Source organism: Centropristis striata, chromosome 8 (assembly GCF_030273125.1).
Source record: "Centropristis striata isolate RG_2023a ecotype Rhode Island chromosome 8, C.striata_1.0, whole genome shotgun sequence".
NCBI classification, from domain to species: domain Eukaryota; kingdom Metazoa; phylum Chordata; class Actinopteri; order Perciformes; family Serranidae; genus Centropristis; species Centropristis striata.
In genome coordinates, this window is record NC_081524.1 from 7,805,684 (window position 1) to 7,832,687 (window position 27,004).

The following is a 27,004-nucleotide window of genomic DNA, read 5'->3' on the forward strand; positions in this document are numbered from 1 at the left end:
ACTTTACCAACGTGTTTAAAACCGAGTTAATTAGCAGTTTAAAACAGCAACCGTTACCTCCTAGGCTATTAAATGAATCATGTTACAAATGACTCCTTGATTGCTAGAGAATACTACTACATTTCAGTTTCATTTTTCAATAAAGTGTGGGCACACACGTTTTGCCATTGTGACCTATTTACCACTTCACGGTTGTGGTGAAACTCAGTTAATTTAAGTATTTGCATTTTGAGTAAATCCATAAGTGAGTCAGTGCTTCCATTGAGTGTAAAGCTTTAACTATTTTTATTTATCCAATATTTATTGCCAAAAAAAAAACAGCAGACAAGTGCTATATGTCATTATAACAGTAGATCTTGGACATATAGTTCATACAGTTGCTCCTGTAATATTAATTTCTTTAAATGGTTTAAGACACATTTTTGCATACCTTTTTTCTAAAAAATGCATAGATTTATATCCCTATATGAGGCAGAATTAACTCCTAAGAACACTATTTTATCAGTTTGTATTTAATTTGACACTACAACTGTCCCTAGCATATGATGTACTTTGCACAAAGATGTGTGTTTAACTGAACTGTCTTTTTAAAAATTTAATATGATTTGTGTTTTATGTTTAAAGCTGTTATTTATAGTTATTGTATTATATATTGATTCTGTAGCATCTCATGAACACCTTTTCCCACTAGGGGTCTCTCTTGCTCTTCATGTAATTAGCTCTCCTGCCAGCTGACTGCTACCTCAGATCATCTACAGGAGCTGTGGTTGCCATGGAAATAATTAGCTGTGAGATCTGCACATCTTTTCCCCCCACTCTAATTAGCTTTCTCAATTGCTTAATGATACATAGACCTGTGAAAGCCTTTCTTTCTTCCCCTCAACAAAAGCATTGATTTTCCCTCTCTTCCCCTCTCATTTCTACTGTTAACCCATTAGTGCCTCTTTCATGGGAACTTGAGCTGGGACTATTACACATGAAAGCCCTACAGCTGCCTCAGGTTCTTCACTCTTCATGCTGAATTCTGAAATGGCTTGTACACTAGTGTGTCAACATTATGGCCAATCTGCAGCAGAGTCTGAAGTAACTAATGCACATCCTGTCAGTTATGATAATAATGTGGGCAATAAGACATGAGTGCTTCTAATAATACCCCTACAGGAAGCTGCATTTGCAGGGGTTGCGATGTAAAGTGACCGTGTGCGTGTCTGAAGGGAGAGCTGGAGGGCAGATGGCTGTCTCTACATGTTGACCTACCTGCATATCAAAGCTGATGAGGACAAGCTCGCTGAGGTGGAAAGGTGAGATGACATTGCTTCCATGTACATTTGATGCACTTTGAAAACCATCATTTGAGCACTTTTATAAACTACATTTCATTGCTAAGGGGTTCTTAGAATTTCGCTGTTTTCAAAGCAAATCCGATCTTTGCTCAAATTGAACCTAATTTGTACTTAGGTATTTCGTATTTGAAGTTGCCTGTCAATGAGAGAGCAGATTATCTGATGGAGACAGTTTTATGTTCCTACAACCAGAAACAGAGTACTGGCCCTTAGGACTAAAGCATGATGTTTCAGCTCTGAGTGAATTATGTATTAAAGAGGCAGATGCCTCCTTGCCCAAGGCTTTATATGTCCAGCATGGATACACTACAGTCAGCTGGCTTTCTTCCACTTAAACTTGTGTTTAGCACAGTGCTCTTTGGTGATGAGCTGGACTCCCACTGCACCTCCACTCCTCATTGCCTGGAGAACAGAGGCATAGCTAGGCTAATCAGTGTCTTGGCATCAGGCCTTCTCGACTATTGTGGATGTAGCCAACCACTGACTTGAACAACTGAGGGATTTGGCTTGTTGCCGGAGGCAATATCATATTCTGCATGTTTTATTTCAAGAAAATAAGTCTAGAGTGACACCGTCTTCCAACACATATATGCAAAACTCCTGATCTAGTCTATGAATACGGTGTAATAAGACGTTACAGTTCCAGTATGTGACTGATCATCAGCCTGATTACTTTTTATGATGGAATTGTTATTCTGAGTTATGAGCGCTGTGTTGAATGTGGGGTCGTATAGGTGCCTCTATTTTCAGAATGCTTGCAAGATTAATACTGCGGCAGAGCTCTAAGTATTTTTCATTTTTATTCAAATTAAAATGATGTAAAGTGGAGAAAAGCAGCACATCCTTACATCTGAGGAGCTGGAACTGCTTTCTTTAAAATATATACTGTATATATTGAGAATATGATTAATAGATATTATATATTGACACCTGAGGAAAAGGGTATAAGGTACAATTAAAGTGCATCAGTACATAAAAGTCCCAGGACGATAAGTCCCCTGACCCTATCCTCAGGCTGGATAACTGTCCTTCTATAATGCATGACGTTGGCGGTTTGCGGTTCAGATCCAGTGGTCAATGAACATGTATTTTTGCAGATTGCCTCTCATAATGCGTTGGGCTGGGTGCATATTAAAAAAACCTGACCCACACATCTCTAAGAGGGAGAAAAAATAGCCTAAGGAAATTAAATGAATCTCCAACAGACATACAAAAAGTATAAAAGAAAGTATAAAAACTGCAACGATATCGCACTCTGTCTTTGACAGTGGAGGATTCTTTGACAGTTTATTATAATACAATTATGTTGGCTGCACTTTTGGGTATTAGAGCAGTGAACACTGATTTTCCTTTTGGGCCATTTGGTTGTTCTGGGTCTTTAACTGTTAAATAAAATTAATTGGCCAGGGCAGATAGAGTTAGTTAATCATATTTTGTTAGACCTCTGGAATAGGGAGAGCCGCCATTACCTGCACATGCCTTTACTTTCCATTCCACAACACAGTCTTAATTAAAACTCTTGGCACCAATTGTCTTTGCAGCCTCTGAACATAATGTTCATAGTTGGCAGCGCACATGCCAAGATGCCACAGAAAACTGGCTCTTGCTCGGGGCAGGAAGTCTTTAAGTCATCCTACTTTGGGCCAGTGCCATGAAGGGGTGAAATCCAGCTTCGTCTACTCAGGAACGTTCCCAATACTTGGAATTGAGCCCTCTCCTTCATGTGTCATTGGGAGCCCATATGCTTGTTAGAGAGTGTGGGCTGTTTGCTGAGAGGGGAGGAGAACTAGGAGAAGTGTTTTCCCAAACAGGCATCGATCTCCCAAGGGTGTTCTTGTGGCTTCTCCAGCTTCCTCTCGTCCTAATCCCACTGGGCAGAGTGGTTGCACAACATCATGAGGTTGCGAGGGACGTCTGGAGTGCCAGGGCCACGGAAATGAGGATGGGCCTTGCGGAAATGGTTAAGGGGGGGAAAAAGTGTCCCTGTCCTTATGTGAATGAAATTCCAGAGAACTTTTTCAGGGTGCAAATTGACAGGCACAAAGCTCTGCCTTGTTGTTGATGTGGTGCTCTGCCTTGCTTGTGGCTGGCTGAGGTGATTACTGCTGTGCAGAACATGCTGTTCCAGGATCAGCCACTCAGAGCTGAAGCCAGCCACGCTGCCTCTGGAATGTCTGGTATGGGGACAGCGTAGCAGTCAGCCTTGAGGGGACCGAACACATATGTAGTTCTTAAAGTCGTGCTGCCTGGGCCTCCCTCCTCTGTGTCTGTCTGGGTCTTCTCCTCTTCCTCCGAGGCTGGCCTTTCTTGAGATTTCATCCTGCTGCGAGCCTCTGAATCCGGTCATTTGTCTTCACAATTACTTTTCTTTCACTTTAGGTGTAATCAAGATGCATTGTGTCGTCTTGTGTCACCACCAGTCTGGCAATCAGGAGTACTTGTGAACATGCATCACAAGTAGCAGCAGACTAGAGGTTATGAAGGGTTTCATCATTCTTTGGCACTGGTTACAATTTTACATTTTTAAGTAGCCAAATGTCAATTAAAACGGAATAAATCATTTTCTATGAGTCAAATGTATAGATGCAATAGGGCTTGAGGACTTCTTACACAAACAAACTATTAGCAACATGGCATTTTAACCATCTGATCCCACTGATGTTCAGCATTAAGTCATTTCCATGACACACTATGACACATCCTCCCACATTTAAAAGCGTGCTATTTTTGACACACATTTCTCAACATCAGTCATGTCTGAGTGCACACAGTGTTGAGCAACTTTTAAATACAGCTTCCGACAATGCACGCTTTGCACGAAGAGGGCGAGGCCACCTTGCTGCACAGGTGCTTGTTTACAGGTTGCTGGCAAACTCGTGTAACTCCAAACTATGAGGGTGTTTTTATTTCAACTATAAGTGAAATATGTTGAGCAGAATCCCCTCTTCATTCCCTGACTCTGCAGCTGGTGAATATTTTGACTGCTAGTCCATCACACCAGCATGCCCCCTTAGGTCAAACTGATTACCCATAGGCGGCTAAAATGCTTGCATGGATCGACTGCCTAACGTCCAAATATTATGAGAATTTGTAGCTGTGTGTGTAAAAGTAGGGTTGCCTGTAAAAGTCCATGAATAAGTAATATTGTCCCCGAAGCAACCATCACCATAACAGGTGTGAATGTACATTAAAATGTGAAACTAGCAGTAGAAAAGCCTGTGAGTTAAGCAAATCTTTTGGATAAAGGTGAAAGGTGAGGTGCATTAAGGTCACCATCCATTTTTCTGTTTCACAAAAATAAGAAAAAAGCATGTAATGGCATTTATGAGGGAAATGAGCAGCCAATGGGATTCAAACACCTGTGACTGTGCCCGCCCTGCTGTCAGATTTTGGGAGGAGGTGGTGGGATGGAGGGGCGGAATCCCCCTCGGTCAGTGTAGCACAATTACGCACACGGGTCTGTCCAGGGCTGCGTCTGCCAGAGCAGCGTGTCTTTGGCGTCGAGGCTTGGCAAATGCGATTTGAGATGATAATGTGCAAGTGTTTTTTATGCCTCCTCACTTTGGTTTGGAGTGCGGAGCAGAGATGATCTTTCAATCTGGCCTCTGAAAAGCCCCATTTCACCTCACTCTTCCCGGATTCAAATCTAGGGTTACCTAATCTCTCTTAATCTGGACTAAATCTGTCTAATCGGCATAGAAAATTACACTGGCTGAGGCAAAGCCCGCAAATAATCAGCAGAGGTGAAACCTCCTGCGCACCGTGAGTTCTCCCTGGAGGGCATTTGGACGCTGCACACGTTGCATGGGACAATTTGTTACGCACAAAGGCAGAACAGACACTGTATTTTTTTTGAAAGACAAAAAAACACCCTTGTCGGGATTGTGCAGGAATTTCCCCCTTGTGTAATTTTCACATTGTCTCGTTTTATCACCGCTGGACGTGGAGGCTGGCACACAAAGCGCCGTGTGACGCTCCGCCAGAAAGATCATTATGCAGAGTTTTGATTAAGAATTTGGGGTTTGCGCCCTCTGCTCATATCAGAGATGGTGGAGAGGGTGAACGAGAGAGAGAGGGAGGGAAAGAGAGCAAGAGAGAGAGAGACAGAGAGAGAGAGAGAGAGAGAGTTCGGGATTTCGCTGTAATCATGTTCGGAGAGTATTGATTTCGTGAGCGCACTCCAATTGGCAGCATCTCCACTACAGCGCCGGCGCGTCATCCTCGGTTCACATCGACGGAACGAGTTGTAAGCAAATGAGAACATGTGTGGGATCTGAGAGAGTGAGAAAAGGCAAGGGGGGATAGAGGGGAGCAAGAGGAGGTGTGATAAAAGACTATTTATCAGCCTGACAAGTGGATACGAAATTTGATCGCTGGACTATTTTTTTTTTCTCTCTTTATATTTTTCAGACTGGGAATTTATCGATTCGTCACATGCGCACGCCTCTTCATTATAATTGCAGACAGTTGGGTGCTGTTCAGGCTGAATGGACTTGAATGTGCCGCTGCCAGCTTAATCCGTGCAGACTGGAAGATTTAATAATTCACGGTAATCACGCATTATCGCCTCAGTGGATGCTCTCAACACAGCTCCGGTGATTTCTCCCTCTCTTTGCCCATTCTTCCTGTTGTCTTCTGGAGGATTTATCGACGGCTGCTTTGCAAAATATGCTCCTTATCTGAGATATCATCTGTTGCTGCAACTGGATTGAAAAGCCCCCATGACTGGCTCTGACACGCGCTTCAGACTGACCGCCTGGAGGTGATGTGGACTAAATAAGAAGCAATTTAATCACGTTTTGATATTTACTCCAGGTAAAATGGACGAAAAATTACTATTACTTTTATTACTTCTCTTATCTCTACACGCGAGGCTGTGATTTTGCTCGTACACATCATGATCCTTTTACTCCGTTGAATTGCCTCTTATTGATTCAGACTGTAAGCTTAATAGCAGTATTACAAGGCGAATTTCAGCGTGAAGTGACACTGAGGACACTTGGATACGGGGATCGTGGAGGTATTCCCCTCCCTTACTCTTCATTTGATTTATTCCATTTTTCAACTGAAGGGTAAATGTTGATGATGGAGGACGACGAATTAGACGCTCATCAGGTTGATTCGGATTTCGAGCCGCAGAGCCGGCCTCGCTCGTGCACCTGGCCGCTACCTTGCCCGGAGGATTTCCCCGGTGGACACGAGGTCAGCGGGGGTCTTCCGCTGGCCAACATCAAGGTGGAACCGGAGGACGTCCCGGCTTGCATAGCGGGGCTCGTAGGCGGAACACCGGGAGAGCTGAAGCACCCAGCCGGCGCCCCGGCACCCACAGGCGCGACGCACCCATGCCTGGCTGGCGCGGCGCTCGATGTGACCGGACCGCTGCGCAAAGCCAAATCCTCGCGGCGGAACGCGTGGGGGAACCAGTCCTACGCGGATCTCATTACCCGCGCCATTGAGAGCACCCCTGAAAAGAGACTCACGCTGTCACAGATATACGACTGGATGGTCCGTTATGTGCCCTATTTCAAGGATAAGGGCGACAGTAACAGCTCAGCTGGCTGGAAGGTAAGGGATAAAAAATAAAAAAACACATGATGGGGTTTTGACGTGTTAATCACAGAGTGCCTAGAGATTATATCGAGTATTATTCCTATCCACTAAGCCATGATGATTTTTTTCACCCCTTGTGCCATACACATGTCCCCGTGGGATTCCGTGTCGGTTACGCATGAATGGTGCCATGCGTTATCTTGTCTTAGTTCATTACTGCCGTCAGTCATTCTAATAGATCATTGATGGCACAATGTAATAGACTGGAGTGTAGTCACTGGCTGTGTGTAACAAGGCTTTGCTCAGCTCATGATGGGCAACAGTAGTGCATGAAATGCTTTCACCAGGAGCAGGACCACAATGGTTAATGATTTATTTCCATATCTGCTGCGAATAAATGAGGCAGTTAAATAGAATTCAAAAAGCCTTTTTTTTTGCCGTGCAAATGGGCAACACGGGGGTTTCTTCTACATGTTAGTTTCAAAACACATCAACAGAGGGACACTTGTAGGAAGAGATCACAGGTCAGCTTTCCACAATGTAAATATTCACAACTGACCACAGTCCACCACCACCACTGCTGCCTGTCTGGCTGAGAGCCTAGAGTAACCTCCTGGACATCTGCCCATGCTATCAGCCTCTGCTCCCAGCCTCATCATGTTGCTATTCATTATGGCCATCTGAGGACAGGGAGAAGGGGCAGGGAGATCAGCAGGGCAGCAGAGCTTGTCCTCATGGTGCACTTTTACTAAGCTCAGACCCTCAGTTTGCATCTGAGAAGATTATCATTTCCGATGTGTGAGAAGTCAGAGGCTGTGCGGTGTGATAGCTTTTTGTGGATGCATGAATCTGTTGTTTTTTTTTTTTACTTAAGCAACAAACATGACTTCACATTGAAGAGCCATTCCCGTTTTCCAGCATAAACCCATTATTGAACAGAGTGTTAATGCTGATTGCTGAATTTATCCCATTAAATACTTACAGGAAGAATTATTGAGCTGGCAGAATCACACGGTTTTTACCCACACAAAACTATCTAGGCGCGCCATTCATATCATTAAATATAATCAATGGCATGCATCCAACAACATGCATTCATATTTTTGCCTCTGTGTGGAATCAGTCTGCTGTCAAAACTTGTTGCTGTTGCATAACCTCAACTCTGTCACCTCCCGAAGCTTTAATCACAAGCACCTGACTTGACACCCTGATCCTGTCCCATTAAAGTGAACTCTGCTAAGGTGTGTCTCCAGGTATACTGGGGTTCAGCAGTTGCACCAGGAGGCTCCAACCACAGGGCCTCTTTATCTTTAGCACCAAAGTCCTAGTCTGCTATTTATGAAACTGCAAATTAGGAGGGGGGGCTGAGAGTGGCAGTCTGAAGTCTTAGGCTATTTCAGGCCACAGGCGAGACATGGGGCCCATTCCAGGTAATGACGGGGCATTAGGTAAGTCGTTTACAGCACACAGCCATAATGTCAGTAACAGGGCTGACCTGGTTTTGAGACAGAATGGCAATGTAAACATACACTTAGGAGTCATATGCATAGCTTACTTACAGGAACCTTACAAACAGCATATGGAAATATTCACTCAGCAGCAGCATGTACAGTGTAACAATAATTTCTGATGCAACGGCCTACCTTGGCTCCTGCAACAACCGTTGTTCAACTTTTACGTGAACTTGGCTCATCAAATGAGAATCCCATTTGAATATATAATAAAGCCCTGTAGAATATTTGTTTTGTTGGAAGTGTGACAGAAGGTTATACGCAAATTAGGTCTTTCTTTAAGGTAGGTGAGGAATTAAAAGGGTGTGGAAACATCAAACATCATCAGAGAAATAGCATGTATAGTCAAATACAAGTTTGACAAATGATGTCACATCCAATCCACGAACCCAGCAGCCCCAATCACACTAGCCCCCCCTCATCATTTGCACAGGTGCACTCTCATACATGTAATTTTACAATCATATCAGCCAATTATATTTGACAGCAGCATTTGCAAGTTGGGAAACATTACTTGTACCATCCACTACATTTTCATCTCAATCAACAATATCACGCACGAGCAAAGCATTTGATGCAAAACAGCCTGCTTTTTGTGTTGTTGTGGCTGGGAAAGAGGGAAAAAAGATAAAAGAATTGTTGGTAAGCTGCTGATGAAATAAAATGAAATTAAGTGGTATAGCTTGGCAGTTGCGTAGGAGGCTGGCGGGCGGACGGGGGGTTGGGTTGGGTTGGGGTTGATGGCTTGATGATGGGTGCTAGACAGCCAGTACACCTAGATAGTGCCATTAAGCTCCTATAAATACCTAATGGCTTCTGATTTCTAGGAAGGCTGCAGCATCCTGAGGTCATGACTTCCTAATCACGTCCTCGCTAAAGGAGGTTACGTAGAATTGTGTTCTTGTGAACCTGATTACACTTTCCACAGTCACTACTGCAGTGTAAAATAAAGGCAACTTCTGACCTTTATTTTTCCACCGTTCTGTTACTGATTCAACATAGAAATTTGCAGGATGCTGTGGAGCTAGCGATTGTCTCTGAAGCCCTGTGTTTATGGTTGTGTTTTATGTCTTTATGGCTAATTATATCTAAATATATCCATGGGTGCATGTGGATGCATACTGCATTTGTGCGTGGGAGAAGCACATGTCAATTGCAACAAAGCGTCAGGGTTGGTAGTGTTGTGTGTGTGTGTGTCTTTGTGGGGGCTAGTGCAGGGGGAGGGGCTGTCTACTTCTATAGGCGTGTGTGTTTGGGCCCACTGATTGGTCTGACAGCATGTCACTGCAGAGAATGCTGCGTAGTCTCGCTCTTGACTTCATAATGCCTCTAATGGTGGGGTTTAAAGGCAACTTGGTGTGGGGATTGCCCTGTAGGCGCCCAGAAGTTCATTAACTTCAAGGGGGTTAGATGCGGCCATTGTTATGCTGGGGGGTTGGCTTTATTGTCTATGTCAGTGTGGGTAGTTATGGGATACAAAAATCCATAACACACTAACACATTCGGTGTATTAAGTATATTTTAATAGTGTGTGATACATGCCTCTAAGGTATCATCACATCATTGAGTGTGTGCATTTTCAACTACTAGTGTCAAATACTGTGTTGAATTTGTCTGTTATTTTGCTTTGCACATGCAAAATGAGCATGTGTATATCAATTACTCACTTACCTTGAATACTTGAAGAAAAATTAGCTTTTCCTTATATGCCTCAACAGTGAACGGAAGATCAGAAAGTGGAGAAAATTCTGGATGAATTGAAATAATTGGAGGACGTGTTTAACAACAGCCAAACTAAATTAAAACTTAATTTTTTAAAACTCTCACACGACACGTCAAGTATAATCAGTCTTATTTATTCAGCCAGTTGCTTAGTACTTCCGGCAAAACCTTACTATCTAAAACATTTCTGCGTAAACCGTCACACAGGTGCGCTTACACGGTCGACTAGTGCGCCTTTACAAGAACTGTTAATTCTTTTTACATTTTACTCACTGTCGCCTTGTTTTTTACTGCTATATATAAGTCCTGAGCCTCTATGGAATTACAATCATGGCTAGAAGTCAGAACAACATTTTTTTTAGTACACAGTTATAATAATATAAATCATAAAAAATAGAAAAAAATGCAAGTTGAATTCCTCTGATAAATTATTTTTTTTAATTGGAATCAAACGGAATTTATTTATAAAACACTTTTCAAAGTGTCCGCAAGTGTCATGAAAGTTGGGGAAAAACATCGGGTCTCCACAAGCTAAACAAATTTAACTATTTGCATTTTTACAACATCTACTTCCAACTTCTCTCCTGTCCTCTCCTCTCTGCTCTGTGTAAACAGCCTGCTGCTGTTTTACTTCATTTTTCAGTGAATATTTGTCATGTGAATGTTCGTCTCCACAGAATCAATTCACAATGTCGCTGAGGAGTGCAGAATTTAATATTTTCAACAGCATCTAGTTTTTACAACAGTTTATTTATTTATTTATTTATTTATTTGTAGACGTTTTAAAAGAGAATAAAGTGATTTTGATAGAATTATCACAACTTTAAGCTTTGTTTTGGTTACTTTTTTAATGAAAACACTCACAACTTGTGATCCATTCAAGGACCGTCAGAATTTTTCGACAATTTCGACAATAATGCCTGTTTTTACAGTAGGGTTCAGGTATATTTTTGGCGGCCTTTGAAAGAAAACGTACATTTCAAACCCACCGGCGGGATGGTGGGGTAAAAAGTACTGTATGTTTTTGTGAAAATGCATGTTTTTGAGTAGGCCAGCATTTACTTTTTCTCTGTTTTTAGATTTTCCGTTCACTATGGTAATGGTCATTTTTAGGGTTAAGTATTCCTTTAATGTACAACACAACCCGAAAGTGATTTCGGAGCTTTTTTTGGCGTTTGGTGCAGTTGGATGCCAGGGGATTTCGCAGCAGGTCGCCAAGGGTGCCAGCCAGTCACTCAGACACTTTAATCCAAAGCGACTAGACTGTTATTTATAAAGTGTCTTTAGGTAGCGGTCGGTTACAGGCCAGCAGGGCAAAAGGTCATGGGGCTAAAGGACAAAAATCAGTCCGAAAAAAAATAAAATATAGAGAAATGTGACAGCGACTGTAGGGCAAAGAGAGGATGAACTGCATGGGAAGAAATAAGGAGGAGATAAATAACTATGTCTCTCTAGGTACAGTCTTATCTTCTGTAAAGGCACATAACCCCTGTCTCTACAGGCACAAGTATTTATAACAGTGCTGGATCATATCACTTTATCTAATTGATTTATAGGTAAAGAGACAGACAGACTCTCGTAATCCTGTCACTATGCACGGGCTCCAGCAGCTGCAGAAGAGAAACACTTGTCAAATTTGAGGGATATGAATGTCAAATGTGCAGCAGAGAGTGTGTTTGACAGAAGCTTAGCATGAAGTGGAGAAGACTTGAAACTTTCTGAGTGTGTGGTGTTGCCTGCGTGTGTCTGGTGTGTGTGTATGTGTGTGTGTGTGTGTGTGTGTGTGTGAAGGAATGCACGCTTGTGTCGCTTGTTGATGGTTGGGGAGTCTGGAGAGACTGGAAAGTATCCTAGACTTCAGCTGATTCATATTTTATCCTTCGTCTTGGCTCAGGGGAGCAGAGTAATTTGAGAGTGCGACAGACACACATGCACACACACTTACACTCTCAGAAAATGAGAGCATATGATGCATGCTGGACAGATTTATGGTGCAGGATTATGAGCACCTTACATCTCCCCTTGGCTCCTGCAGTCGGAGCCAGGTTGGGTTCAGGCAGTATATATTCGGGTTGAGCCGGGTTTTTCTGATGCCAAGGATCCCGTTCTCACCGCCTTTTCCCCCTGCAGCCGTCAGGCAGCCATGGCAGTTCATTTCTCACTGAAAATGATTAATGTACATGCAAATTACCAAAGCATGGGCACGCATTCAAATATGGGAGACAGCAATCAGGAGACAGTAATATGAAAAACAATATAATTTTGCCTTTGATATTACTTCGCTCTCTCCTATCACTTCATCTAGCAGACACACGTTATCCCCTCTTTTATCTTTCTGCTTTTCTCCTTCACTCCATCCATCCATCCATCTATTTGACATTCTATACATTTTTTCTCTCTTTGTGGTTTTTGGCGCGCAGGCCAATTGAGGTGAGGAGTCTTTAAGAGCGATATGGCGTCAGTCTCCTGCCAGTGATCTAGACTGCCTTAAGCGCCGTGCCTCCTCTTATCCAACCGAGATCTCATATCTCACATTATCTCAGAGATAATAGGATAACAATGCTGGATTTTCTCCAGCTCGACTCCTCTCAGCTACCGGGTCTTTTGGAGCAGAATACAAGTGGATGAGACCGTCAAGTTCCCAATTCGACAGGGTTGAACTAATTTGGATGTTCTTCTCAGCTGAACTGAACTTCAGCTGTTGAAGCATTTCTTATCAAGGCTATTACCCCTGGCTCTACCATTTTTATTTATTTTTTATTTTCACAGCCGTTTGATGACATTTCCCAGAATATTAAATACTCTACTCATTTCATTTAGTTTTTCTGAAGCTGAAGGAGCAAAAGAAATTGTCATTCTTTTCCCATTGCACTATTTAGGGTGATGGTTTCCACTATTCCCTCTGGCTCATGCACACACACACGAATTTTGCACGAAAAACACACAACACACTTGTGCCTCCTCAAACCACCCATGGAGGAACACTCTGTTCTTGGGTGGGGTGAACCATTTTTGGGAGAGGAGGGGGCTGACCGAGAGCGGAAGCGACTTTCTGTGGTGCTGTTTTGCTGTCTGATTTGTTTTGAAACCTGTCTGACTCGCGGCGATTGGCTCATGTGGAAGGCGTGGCACTGTTTGGTAAGCGCCCGCGGATTTTTTGGCAAAACCGTTCACAGCTGCAGGGACAGAATGTGGTGTGTGTTTCTCTCTGGGGCTGTGTAAGTTTGCTGTCATGGAGATTTGATGGGAGGAGGGGGGGGGGGAGGAGGTGGGGGGGGGGGGGGGGGGGGGGGGGGGGGACAGCCTTGAGTGTTACACCAGTGCAGGGTGATTAGAACACATCTCTTTTTATTACCAGGGAACGAGTTATGAAATTGGGGAGGAGGGAAGGGAACAGAAAAAGGTCTTCTTCATCTGGGGTCTATATGTCACGCTTATGGCCACAATACCCACATTTCAATAAAACGGGAGCAAAAGTCACTGCTCACTTCCCCTCCAGCCACATCCTAGTTACACCAGTACCCTTGTGACTTGTACTCCTACCAAAAAAACTCAATATTTTGCTTATATTCTGCCAATATAGAGGCTTTTCTGAACTAGAACAAAAGCAATACTTGTATATCTTTGTCAGCTCATTAATACACTTCTTAGAATAAAACATTTTTCATTCATGACCATAAATACTTTCCAAAATGACTAATAGACAATAAATGACTCATCTAATAACTGGCTCACTTCTCATAAATGAAATCCCTCAGTATGTTGTTTCTCAATATAATGCGGTTAAGGAAATGCCCATTGTTATTACACATGCTTGATCATTAGAGCGAGCTGAGTGGACAGGGTTCACTCACTGAAAATGGTCCCTTTGCTGTGTGGGATGTCTCTTTTTTTTCTCTTATAAATTCAGTCAAGTGTTATGTTGTCGTTTATTCTAATTCAGAGGAAAGTCTGTCAGTTTCAATCCGACGGCAGCGTATGAAGTTATTTTGTCCCAGAGAAATGTTATTTGTATTGCAAATATTGTAAATGGCTTTGGATATTCACTTCAGTGTGTGAATAAAATGTGTTAGCCCTCGTGGTGCTTGAAATTTCGCTCTGTGTGTAGCAGCATGCTTGTTGCTCATCTGTGTCAATGTGCATAATGTGTGATTGTCGCTATGTGTGTGTGTGTGTGTGTGTGTGTGTGTGTGGATGTTTATGGCTGCATTTCTCTCCCTTTTCCCTGCATCAGTGTTCGAGTGTGTTTCTGTGTGTGCATGTGGGTGTGTTGGGGGGGTTGATGGGCTCAGTGGGAGCCCGGGTCCCGGGGGAACAGCTCTCGTTAATAATTCAGACGAGGCTCATTATCAAGGCAGCGCAGATTTCTCCCTGATTCCACCTTAATTGCAGGCAGGCTGCTCCACTCAGGCAGGCGGTAGTCACGCTGGGTCGACTCTCTCTGTCTTTTCCTCCACCACTACAGGGCCCGCTCTGCTCCACTCTGTTCTGCTCCGTCTCCAGTACTCACCCCTATCACAGCAAGACGGCCTCAGGCTGCCCTACTCCGTATTAGCGTACACCTTAATAGCCCTAATGTACTATGAACATGCTATTTTCTTTGTACTTAAAGTTGTGCCTCATATATTTCTGATTAGATGCAGACCATGCACTGGTTGGGCATCGCTAAGGAATGTTGGCTTTTGTTGGCCAACAAAGACGCAATGTGCAGGATGATGTTATATAGGCTGTGGTGCTGAAAGAATAACTGGATGAATCATATAAGTTGATAAGCTGAAAATGAATCAACTACTGTTTTGTTTAAAGATTAATCATTTGGGTTATTTATCAAAATGTTTGTTGTTTCCAGCCTCTTAGATGCTGCTTCTCTTGGATTTATATCATTAGAAATGGAATAAGTTTGAATTTTGGACTCATCCTTCACAGATTTCTGATATTTTAGTTTAAAAAAATAAAAAAGGTCAACTGATATGGGATATTTAAGAGCCATATATATAGCTACAAGAAAATAGTTGCAAACTATTTTGATAATCAAATAATTGTTAAACAATTTTTTCTTGCAAAAAAGTCAGAAAATATGTTTTTTATCCCTTCAAATATGGTAATTTCCTGCTTTTCTGTTTTATATCAATTTAAACTGAATATCTTTGGGTTTTGATTGGACAAAACAAGGCACTTAAAGATACCTTGGGCTTTAAAAAACTGAAATGGCCCCTTTTCCCCATTTTCTGGCATCTTTAAATGATTAATTGAGGAAGTTATCATTAGATTAAATGATTAAGAAAATATTTGTTAGCTGCAGCCCTAGAACAATACTGATTTTAGAGGGGAAAGATAGTACATTTTTGAGCTTGAATGCAAACAAACCTGACAAAAATAACTTTATTATGGAATATTGAACATTTTTATACATTATACTCACAATGCAATACACCAATAACCAATTCTAGAAATAAAAAAACAGAGAAAGTAAGAACTAAAATAAATAAAAAACTAAATAAACATCAGTACTGTGAGTTCAGTGTCAGTCAATCACTGACCAATTAAATATGCAATAAAGAAAATATTTAATAAAGATAACATCATTTCTAAATCACCCCAAGCTTTTTTTTATGCATTTTATGTCCTGTAAAAAAAGTTATTCATATCAGGAAACATGTATTCCGATAACGCTAGCTAACACCACTGTCTGTGCCAATATCCGGCGATAAAAATAACCTTTATTGATAAAGAAAATAATCATTAGCTGCAGCTCTTGTAGGTTGTATGATTTATGGCTCATTATGACTGAAGTACCATTTGTATATTTGCAGCTCCATCTAAAACATAAGCCATATAATGCCCTATGATGATGCACACTACACAAACCCTAATGTGTTTTGCTGTGGTTATATGCTTTGTGATATATTATAATGGCAAGTTTATCCTTGAAATAGCCTATAGCATATTATCATACTGATGACACTATAGAAAGCGTGTTGCCGTGATTGATTTCGGGCTACAATAATACTCCTCTTTATGCCCATCTATAGGCTTATGTAATGTATCTTGTCTTCATAATTTACACTGACTGATGGGTTTCCATTCAGTCCATTCACTGAAGCCCCGCCGAGAGAGCAACATAATGGGCCTGATCTTGTCATACATGTATATGAATATTTCAAATCAAGCCATTGTAACTAGATGGGGCTTTAGATAAACAACACAGATGCTTCTTCCTCTTTGCTCTCGCTGTAAGATGAAGTGTGCTCCAAGCTGTATTTCTCTCCCGGCCACAAAACTCGCTTCCCACAAATCACAGTGCCCATATTTCCTAATTCAATTTTTCTCTTCGTCGGATATCTCTTCCTGTATGCACGGGATTGATGGCCCTATGCATGTGTGTAAATGTGTGTGTTTACGTGCACGCATATTGCCATGTCTGTCCCTGAGAAAGAGATGATGTATACCGAGCTAAACGGTGTATTTCACCACGCTCCATCTCCGGACTCTTCCTGGCAGCCACGTGCCGGGTCTCTCGTCCCTCTCCGCCTGTCCATCAAGCCCCTGTCATAAGGAAAGGATTGTGGGAAAGGGGGGAAAAGGAGGCCGTATGAGGGCCGTCGATCAGTTTACCTGAGCTCGGCGGTCCCGGCAAGTGATGGAGGGAGCCGGCTCACAAAGGGAAATGTAGTTAACGTTGACTGATCGGAGCAGGTGGGTAGAAAAAAGGAGGGCAGCGTAGAGGAGGAGCGGCAAGAGTTATGTTCAAGAATAGATGCTTGTTATGCTAATGGCTGGTGGATACGCTGTGAGCCCCGCCGCTGATGGATGGAGCTGAGGAGGTCACCTCGGGTAGAGGCTGGTCAGGAACCGGGGCGCAGCACCCCGCTGAGCTGTAATGTCTGCTCACCTGAGCTGAAAAGAGGAAACTGACCTTGGAAAGAAATCACTTTACACGTGTGGCTGTGCCTGGGCGTGTGCTTTCTGTGTGTGTAAAACAACCCATGTGTGAGCAAATCTGTGTGGGAGCCAGCATATGTGTGAGGAGGTTACAGGATTGGGGCGAGGTTGTTGGGTTATGAGGTGACTGTGAGACCAGCTGGGATTGAGGGGGAAGGGGTGTGTGTGTGTGTGTGTGTGTGTGTTTGAGGGGAGGTATTGCCAAACAGGGGGGTGAAATTCTTCCCTCCCCAATTGGATTTGTATGTCACTGGCTTGAATCTGGGTCAGGACACTGGGTCCGGTGTTTAGTATGCTGACCGTGTGAGGTCTGAACTCCAAGTCTGCTCATAGCCCTGAATGAACCCAGCACGTCTGCCTCGCTCGCTCTCCTCTCCCCCTTTCTCTCTTTCTCGTGGACCTTTTTTTTCATCCTTGTCTGTTCCCCCTTTTTCTCTCTGTGCCGAGAGCCTTTTTCTATCCCCTCCTCTGTCTCTCTGCCTTTTTTCTTTCCGTACCCCAGGCTTTTTTTTTCATACCCTTCTTTCTCGTGCTCTCTTTTTCACTGTCAGTCACTCACGGCCTTCTCTTCTCTCCTCACTTGTTCTATTTCACACTCTCAGTCCTCCCCACAAAGTAGCCTTTTTATCACTCATTTCCCTCTTCCCTCGCTCATTTCTCCTGCTCCTTTCATGTGCTTTTGAAATCCCCTTTTCATCTTTAGCTCTCTCTCTCTTTCTCTCTCTCTCTCTTGCCTGCTCTCCCCCTCATACACACACACACACATACTGGCTCATTCAGTCATTCCTTTATTATCCCAAAACTAAAGTGATAAATGGCTCTCTTTCTTCTCCGTAAATGTCACTCGGGGAATTGTCTCTGCTCATTGATTGACTGGAGTAGAAGGATGGCCGCACATGCACATGCGCCAGCCTCGCACACACGTGTACGCCGGCACAAAAGAGAAAGACAGGAGAAGAAGAGCGAGCAGGGAAATGATCTATCATTAGAAGTACAGCTTGGCTGTGACTGCAGCCGTCAGGGTTAACATCTGGCCCTTGCAGGTCCAGCTTTCTCTCAGAGGCTGATGCATCATTTGAAGAACTTGTGCGGTTGGTTTATAATGAAGCATCAATTCTCAACAGGACTTGGCATTCACAGCAGTGCTGGGAAGCTGGAGCTCGACAAGGGATCAATCACAGTTAAACAATCTGAGCAGGCAGGCCCGGCCGGTCCTGCCATTCTTTTCTTTCTAAAGTGACGTGACGCAGAATGCATAAGTGTTATTCCCAGTCTGATCATCTGTCTTTAGCATATCTATAAGTGTCAGAAAAGTGGTGGCCAAGGAAATATGCATGAGATCCATTGTTCAGACCAGAAAGTGCGCCACATGTGTGTGTGCAAGAAAGTAGGGGTTAATAATGCTCAGTCATTTTCTTAATGTCTCATTCACCCTGCCTCAGGCGCTAGAGCTTGATAAAGGTCAAGACTACTGGTGGTTGCATGTCGTCTTCCCTTATTTCATTCTCTTCGCTGCACAGCAGGGAAGGAAGGAACTAAGAAGAAAGGGAAGTCCGCAGCCAGCCAGCCACGATGCTGATCCACGTCTCTTCATTCTCAGAACCAGGATGAAGAGATTTAATAGGGAGACAGCGAGGAGACGGGGGCGGCTGGCTCAGTCAATGAAGAGGGGATGAAAATATTAAATTGATAGAGAGACAGAGATAGAAAGACAAGGAGAGGGTAGGGAGGAAAATGGAGAGGGAGAGCAAAGAGAGCTAGAATAGTAGAGAGTAGATAATAGGGCATCCAAGCAGGACTGGAAGCCAGACTTGGCTGCACTTCAGCTACACTCTGCACTTTTCAGCTCAAGTGTGCGTCCATTAGTGCACTCCCATTGCACTCAGAGAGCCATGCACTTCGAGATGCAACACACACGCACACACATGCACATGTACACACACAAACACGGTACATTTATTTCTTATGTAGTTTTCTTACATGCAAAGCCCCACAGACGTACAGTACTGTTTGCCTACAGTAGAGCTGTCCTCACTCACATTTATCCAAAAAGCTACACTGACCCAGTCCTGCTCCGTCTCTCTCTCTCCCTCTCACTTTCACACACATACACACACACACACACATTCACGATCCCTTCACTAGTAGCCACCAGATTGCTTCCCGTCAAAATAAATAATTAAATGCGTGCAGTAACGGCTTCCGAAAAAAGATCCCTCAATTAGTGCAAAATGGGTAAATGGCGTGGGGTAGGAGCTGCGGGGGGGAGAGTGGTATTTCGGGAACACACACACACACACACACACACACACACACACACACACACGTATGTATACACATACACACAATCTATTACGTAAGGCAAATCATGACCCAAGAAGGTTTTTACGCAGTTGTGCAAGGGTAATTTGCCCCCCCTCCCTTTTAGCAATCAGCTTAGTGAAGTCTTTTCTCAAATCCTTACAAGTGATCCATGCCCAAAGACCGGCCGGGGAGAGATCTAGATGAGCGCCAAGGAGGTGCAAGAGGGGCAGCTGAGGGGATGCTGCTGGGGTCAAGGCTGTGTGTATTTGTGGAGCTGTCTTTGTGCATTTCCAAGGCTGTGCTATCTGGAAATGTGATTAGGAAAAGGTCGTAATTCATGCACAGGGATTGCACAGTGTGTGTATGTGTGAGGGAGTGAAAGAGATACTGGACTGGATGCTGAAGTTCCTCCTTAGAAAGGTGTATGTGTGTGTGTGTGTGTGTGTGTGTGTGCAATCTGGTCTTTGGTTTTGAAGCAAAAATAAATGTCCTTGACATATTATAAAATGTTTCAAGTCAAAGTGCAGATATCACACACAGGACTTTCTGCATGTAGAACCAAATGTCAACGTTGAGTCAATTATGTAACAATCATACTCATATTAACCCTAACCATGATCTTTTACGAAACCTTACCAAGTTGTTTTGTTGCCTAAACCTAACCAACACACTTTTTTGTTTACCCTAGAGAAAATACCATCAAAACATAATTGAGAATGCACTTTTGTTGTATTGGAAGATAGGGCTGGGTGATATGAGACAAAAGTCATAACCCAATATATTTAGACTGAATATGGATCTATATGATATATATCCCAATATTTTTTATCGCAAAGTGAGAGCAAAAGTTCAGTCGAAGTCAAAGCCAAATATGACATGTGTGAAGGAAATTTCACACACAAGTAACAAGTAGTTTTATTTTTCTAAAATATATATATTTATATGAGAAAAGAATAATGAACATCACAAAATAACTAAATTTGACAAGCCCTAGTAAGGGCAGCATTTATATATAAAGAAAGAAAAAATTGAACTATATGGATATATGCGATATGGTCTAATTTCATATCACATTTAAAAATATATCAATATATATATATCAATATCGATATATCACCCAGCCCTAAGTCAATTATGTAACAATCATACTCATATTGACCTGAACCATGATCTTTTAATAAACCTAACCAAGTTGTTTTGTTGCCCAAACCTAACCAACTAAGTTTTGTGTTTACCCTGGAGAAAATACCATAAAATCCTAATTGAGAATGCAGTTTCGTTGTATTGGAAGGTAATTTTGAGGAGATATGGTTGGTGTTTTAGTATCAAGCTAGTGGCAGAGGATGTGTAATAAAGGGCATTGGTTGCGATGTTACCTGGCTGTTACTACAGACTGAAGAGCAGAAATAAAGTTCACTGTGGGTGGCTCCATCCTGGGAGCCCTTCTTAACTCAGCTAATCCAACAAAGGGGCAAAGAGGTGAAGCATGGGTGAGCTGAGGCAGTCTGATGCAGCTGGGAGCCACCTGGGCAGCCGACTGTCGCTTAAAGCTGCCATGCCCTAAATTACAACTTTAGACCTTAATATAAATGTGTTAATGGAAATTTGCCTAAGACCAAAACTGTTTTTGTTGTAAAAATGTTTATTTCTGCTGTAAAGTTGGGCATCTTAACATGGATGTCTATAGCTGCTGACTCCCTTTTGGGACAAGCTTCAAGTGGCCAGTTGAGGAATTACAGTTTTTGTCATTGGTTTCACTTTTCAGCCCCAGAAACTGTAGGATAGAAACATGTTTATTGACAGGGATTGTTGTGATTCTGAGATTTACAGCCTGTTTGACCGTGAAGATCAGTAATTGCATTGGAATTGCCAAATCCCCTTGTCGAGATAAAAGCATGATTCACATTTTAATAGGGTTGGAGCTTATGTTTTTATTACTTAATCTATGGATTATTCTAATTAATAGATTAGTTGTTTAGTGCAAAAAAAGAAGAAGAGATTATAAGGACAAAAACCTTCTGCAAAGGGTCATCTTGAGCCCATGTTCTCTTTAAAACAGCTCCAAAAGTCGGAGACTTCAGTTGTTTCAGTGTTTGTCTTGTAGCTGTCACACTGTCCTCTGTTGCACCTGGTTGGTCATGTGTTCCTTGTGCTCACACGCCAGTTTAATTTCTGACTCCACGCCATCCAAAAATCTTTCAGCAGAGCTGGCATCTGGCCAGATTGTACTGTTGTCATCAGCAGGGCTATAATACCAAACTACACTCACAGCAGGTGCCAAAACCGAGCTCGCAAATGTTTCACTGGGACAAATATATTACAGAACGGGCCTAATCTGTGTGTGATAAATGCTACGACCGCACAGCAAACAGATGGATCCCTGAACCTTGAAACCTCCTGAGTTAGCAAACCCGGGGAGAATTAGCACTTGTGCTAACACTGCTAGCTTTTTGGAAGCTGTTCTGTTTGTAAAATGTCAGGCATGTTGATTCTGGTATTCAGCAGCACAGGTCACAAACCTGCAGGGATAGATGGAGATCAGAGGGATCACTCTGACTAAAGAGAGGGAGTTTGTGAAGGGAATGATAGAGAGAGGCTGATGGTCGAGTGGTGCACGAATGACTGTGGATGTGAAGCATGCTGACACAAAGTGTCAGATGAATGGAGGGATTGATGGGGATGTGTACAAATGAATAAGCCGATGGTTGAAGGAGTGAAGGGCTGGCACGAACAACATGCAGGAGATGAAGTGCTGAGACGGAGCAAGGAAAAAGTGAAAAGAGCTTATGTCTCACATGTGTAGAACAGTTGTTTCACCTTGCTGCGGTTAAGAGTAGGTCAACTTGCAGCGATGCTTAGTGCACGGAGAAGAGCGTCTGTGCAACGCAGAGTGGGTGAAAATGGGAGCAATGGGCTGAAAAGGAAAGATGTAAGCGGAGAAGGGAAGTAGGATGGATAAATCTGGAGCTGGGGAGATGAAAAGCTGCAACGCACCATGCTTAAGTGAGGGTGCACGTCTTGAGAGATATGGGGAGGGACAGAGAGGGTCAATCAGCGATGCAGGGTGAAAGGGGGTGAGATGGATGGATGGAGGGAGGGAGTGTGACAGAGGGGAGAGAATGACAGAGGAGGGGGCCACGGTGGGGTCTTTGCGGTGGGGCGATTGCGTGACTGAAAGGAAAGTGCACTGCTGTGTGTGTAATGCTCTCAAGACGGATATTAAGACGCACTGCCCGACTCACACAGTCACTGCCCCTCTCTCCCCTTTTCTCCTTTGCTCTCCTCCATTCTGCTCCCTCTCTCGCTCCCTCCGCGTCCACTAATGATCCTCGCGTCCTGCCACACTGCCAGGCTGAGTGATGCCCGTTGACAGTCGCACTCAGGCGGAAACGCTGCACCCCCCCTTTCCAGGAGTGCTGTGACACACACACACACACACACACACAGAAACATACAGAGGTGTAGCACTCTCTCACATGCATGTATCAGCTCATGCAAAGCTGCTGACAGATGTGCATGTGTGTGTGTGAGTATATGACCATCAGCCTCTCTGCAGACACACCACACTCCTCCCTGGCGCTCTCAGTCACGCACTTACTGTAAATATGCTTCCATCCGTCTGCATCTGTCTTCTGGAATTTTTATGTGATGGATAGACGTGGGCCATCGAGGTAATCACGGGGTACAGCTAGCTCGATAATGATGCTACCAGTCTGTCTTTTGGCCTGTGAGCTTGATGACAAATGAATTTGTAAAAGCAGATATGGTGAAAAAGACAAGACAATACACTCTGGATGATAGATTTTAAAGTTGTAATGGAATGGTTTGCATAGAAAAACAAAGCTACATAGAATGTTTGTTCTTGCAGGTACGGCATCAAAGTTGCAGATTAGTCATTGCACATGCTGCATATGTAATTCACTTTATTTTGCAATTTAGATGACAGAATTAGACAAATGGTGATAAATGCACTGAAGTATCCTGTTGACAGAAAAGTGAATTTCGAACGCAACCTCTTAAAGTACAGCGAGCACTGCCAATGCAGTCCCTTCTCAAAGGTTAATTCCCCTCTCAGTACCTCCACTGGTTTCCCTCTATCATGCCTACAGTGTGTTGGCAGTCAAGGCAGGGAACGGGGGGGAGAAGGGGAGGCAGAGCAGCTTGTGGTGCTGCTAGTTTAAGTCACAGTCTGTGGCTGCAGCCCAAATTCATGGGAGCATCCTGTTGAGGTGGCATTTGTAGGTAAGTAATAGAAGTCTTTAGTAGCAGGACTCTAGTACTGAAGAACTATTTTTTATGTCTTTTTATATACAACCATTGGCTGCTCTTGAAGGAAGAATACAGTGGCATAACCAGAGAAGATCAAGTAGAAAATGTATCAGAAATGTGAAAACGTTGATGTTGACCAAAACATTTCCTGAAAATTAACTTATGGTTTACATGAGCAGTCACTTAAAGCAACTATATGCAACTTTTATTTTGTGTTAATTTTGGCGACCCCTGTGGACAAAAGTGGTAGTGTTTCCATGAGCACCATCACATTGTGTCGTAACAAACTTGATCTGGCTAGCTCATGCATCATTTTGGAAGCATGTGAAAGGCAGACTTAACTTACTCTTATTTTTAACACCATTTTTTCTTTTTGTTTCCGATAAGCATAGTGATTACGTAATGTATATATTTGAGGCTATGTAATATTAATAACTGTAATATGTCGATGGTGACACAAAGTTTGCTTTCGCCACCAACGTAAATTCATATGTCTCATTTTTCCATGCCTGTCTGGAAGGAAGAGGGCCAATTCAGGATCAGTTTTGAATCCTTTCAGATCCTACAACTCTCTCCATCTGTTGAATGGCCGACCAAGGTTTAATAACCAATCTTCTTGCGGATGATCTTGTTTGCTTATGTAAGCACCAGTATTAAACTGAGACTTTCTGATAACAGTTAAAAAAAACTCCTTGTAGTTGCTTGAAATGATTGCAAATTTGTAAGCAAATTTGATATCTTTTATGTTTTTTTTTTCAAGGAAAGCAAAAAGAAAAATACTGCTGTAATCCCATCAGTGACCTGACAACAGCAGCACACATTTATGGTCAACAAATTAACCCCGACATCTCTAAAGTGTCATGTAGAATGAGAGGGTGTGTGTTTGAGAGCCAAAAAAACCCTGAAGTTTCATAATGGTCTTAAAAAAGTGCAGTTTAAAGTAAAATTCATGGCGAGTGTTATATTACGTTTTGCACGTTGGTGTCACACATTGAATTCAGCTGCAGCCACATGAAGGTATCAGCCTCTGCTACCTCGATTCTGTCTCTCAATATTCCACAGTCCCATCACGGCCCCTGTCCAATTTGTTCCGATTCCCATACTTCAATTTTCCCGCCCTAATCTAGCCGATCCGAGCAGAGGCTCCAATCCTGACTGCCGAGGAGAGGTTAGGAATTAGGTCACAGCATCTCACTCCTCTAATTAGATGCAGTGAGTGTATGCATGGCCGGTATACGTATGTGTGTCTGTATATGCGTCTGCACGCTGGATGCTCTTAATCCGTACGTGGCCTCTATGGTAATGGAGAGTCCTGGGAAGACGCGCTAACCCACATTTCTGTTACCCTCCACATGTTATCGAAATGTGCCTGATGTCAGGACTTGAAATGATGATGAGGAGAATAGTGAATGATGGAGATGCTGAGGTAAAAAGTACCCCAGGGGTGACAGAGCAGGTCAGATTCGGCTATAAAAGATGCATGTGAAGCATTAACAAGCTCCAGTTAAGAGGGCGCTTTGGCCTCTACACGCCCTGCGATGCGGGGAGGTTAGGATCCACACATCAGTGAGATGTAACTTCTCAGTGGGAGTAAACGGCATTTAAGGTGAAAGAGCTCTTCATCTTGCTCTGCGGATTTGTTCCATCCTCTTTCAGGGATGTAACCGCGCAGGGGGCGAGGAACGACATACCTGCCTCTAAAGTTTTAATGTCTACTCGTGTTTTTTTGTTTATCTGAGGAATGCGAGTGTGATAGCACGAGCAGGAAACGTTATCATACGTTATCATAAAAAGCCTGCTTGAGTCACTTTAAAGTTTTATACTCAGAAATCTATTGTGCATCAGCTCAGCGGGGTGTGTGCAAAGGGCAAAGGGGGTAAACAATCAGCAATGTACTGGGAGGACGGAGGATGGATCATAGAGAATTTTTGTGTGTGCAGGCATGCGAGTAGAAGCCAGAGTGTGTGCGTGGGAGAGGGAGTAAAAGAAAGGAAGAGTAGCGCGGGGCTAGTCTTAATTAAGTTTTCAGGAGGCTCTTAAAAGGTCATGGCACGCCTCTGTCCCCCCTCACCACCACCACCACGCCCCGCCGAAATTTCACTTTCCCCCTCCCCTCCTCTCCCTCCCTCACCTCCCCGTTGCGATCTATCCAGTCATCAGCCCCCCATCTGTGCACATTAGCCATTCATGAACACACTCATTAGGGTGGGAGTTTGAAGCGATTGTGTTCACTAGTCTGCGGCTGGAGCGTGGCGATTAATATTTCAGCGTCTCCCGTCGAGGAGCTGAGAGCAAGTTTGGCCCTCTTAGGCTAGAGAGAGAGAGAGAGAGAGAGGGAGACAGAGAGAGAGAGAGAGAGAGAGAGAGAGGGAGACAGAGAGAGAGAGAGAGAGAGAGAGAGAGAGTGCACCCATCCCCTTACTCCCCCAGCAAACCTTCCTCCCTCCTTCCCCTCCCAGACAGTCTCCACAACTTACAGTACGTTGCCCCCCTATTTCCATTTATTGCACACACACTTATGATCCAGATACACATTTTTGCGCATACACACACACACACACACACACACACACACACACACACGAGACCCTAACTCAAACTGACTTAATTGGGCTCTTTTTGTTTCAGGAAACGGAGAGAGGAGGGGGGAAGGAGGCGGGGTAAATCCTGTCTTTTCTTGTCCCCCATCTCCTCATTCCTCTCAGTTGGACAGGAGTGTCTTTCTCTCGCTTTCCTTCATTTTCTCTCCTCGTGAGGTCGCGCTGAACCAGTCAAGCTGGGGTCGGGGTGGGAGACGTTTAGGTGGGCGGTGGGTGGTGTTCTTAGCCATATATAAGCACACGGAGTTCATTCAGACCAAATCAATACTCTCCCTCGTTCATACTGTACACTGCTACTTAAAGTATGAGAATATGAGGCAGCCAGGAGCATCATGGGTTATCAGGCAGTCAATATTTGAAGCGCTGCTCCTGAATACAGAACTGACTTTGACCCTATAGGAGCTGAGCTCTCCTCTCCTTGATTTTACAAGTATTCTGCTTCTGAGGCTGTGTCCACACTGGCGTGGATTCATTTGGAAACATCTTTACCCCTCTGTTGTAATTCATTTTGGAAAAGCACTTATATATATTGCTATTTTTTTCTCATGCATGTTATTTTCCTGTCCTTTCTGCTAAAAAAAATGATGTTCCCATACAACAAAACAGCATTCTCAATTTCATTTCAAGGGAATTGTTTTTGTTTGTTCTGAAATACAGTCGCAGTTTGAAACACATTATTAATGTTGCGTTTTAACTACTTTTTTAGTTGCAGGAAAACCTCCTTGATTGGGTCAAATATGTGTGCATATTGCATTCCTTACAT

The 27,004-nt window shown here is 43.3% G+C and overlaps 1 protein-coding gene across 1 annotated transcript in view; it reads left to right on the top strand.

The window, feature by feature from the left end:
• Window positions 1-5,543: 5,543 nt before the first annotated feature.
• LOC131976988 (forkhead box protein O3-like) overlaps window positions 5,544-27,004 on the top strand; it is a 32,607-nt gene continuing 11,146 nt past the window's right edge. Inside the window, exon 1 of the mRNA XM_059340226.1 lies at window positions 5,544-6,908. Within this exon, the coding sequence (XP_059196209.1) occupies window positions 6,420-6,908 (489 nt within the window). The 5' untranslated portion in view covers window positions 5,544-6,419. The remainder of the gene's footprint in view (window positions 6,909-27,004) is intronic.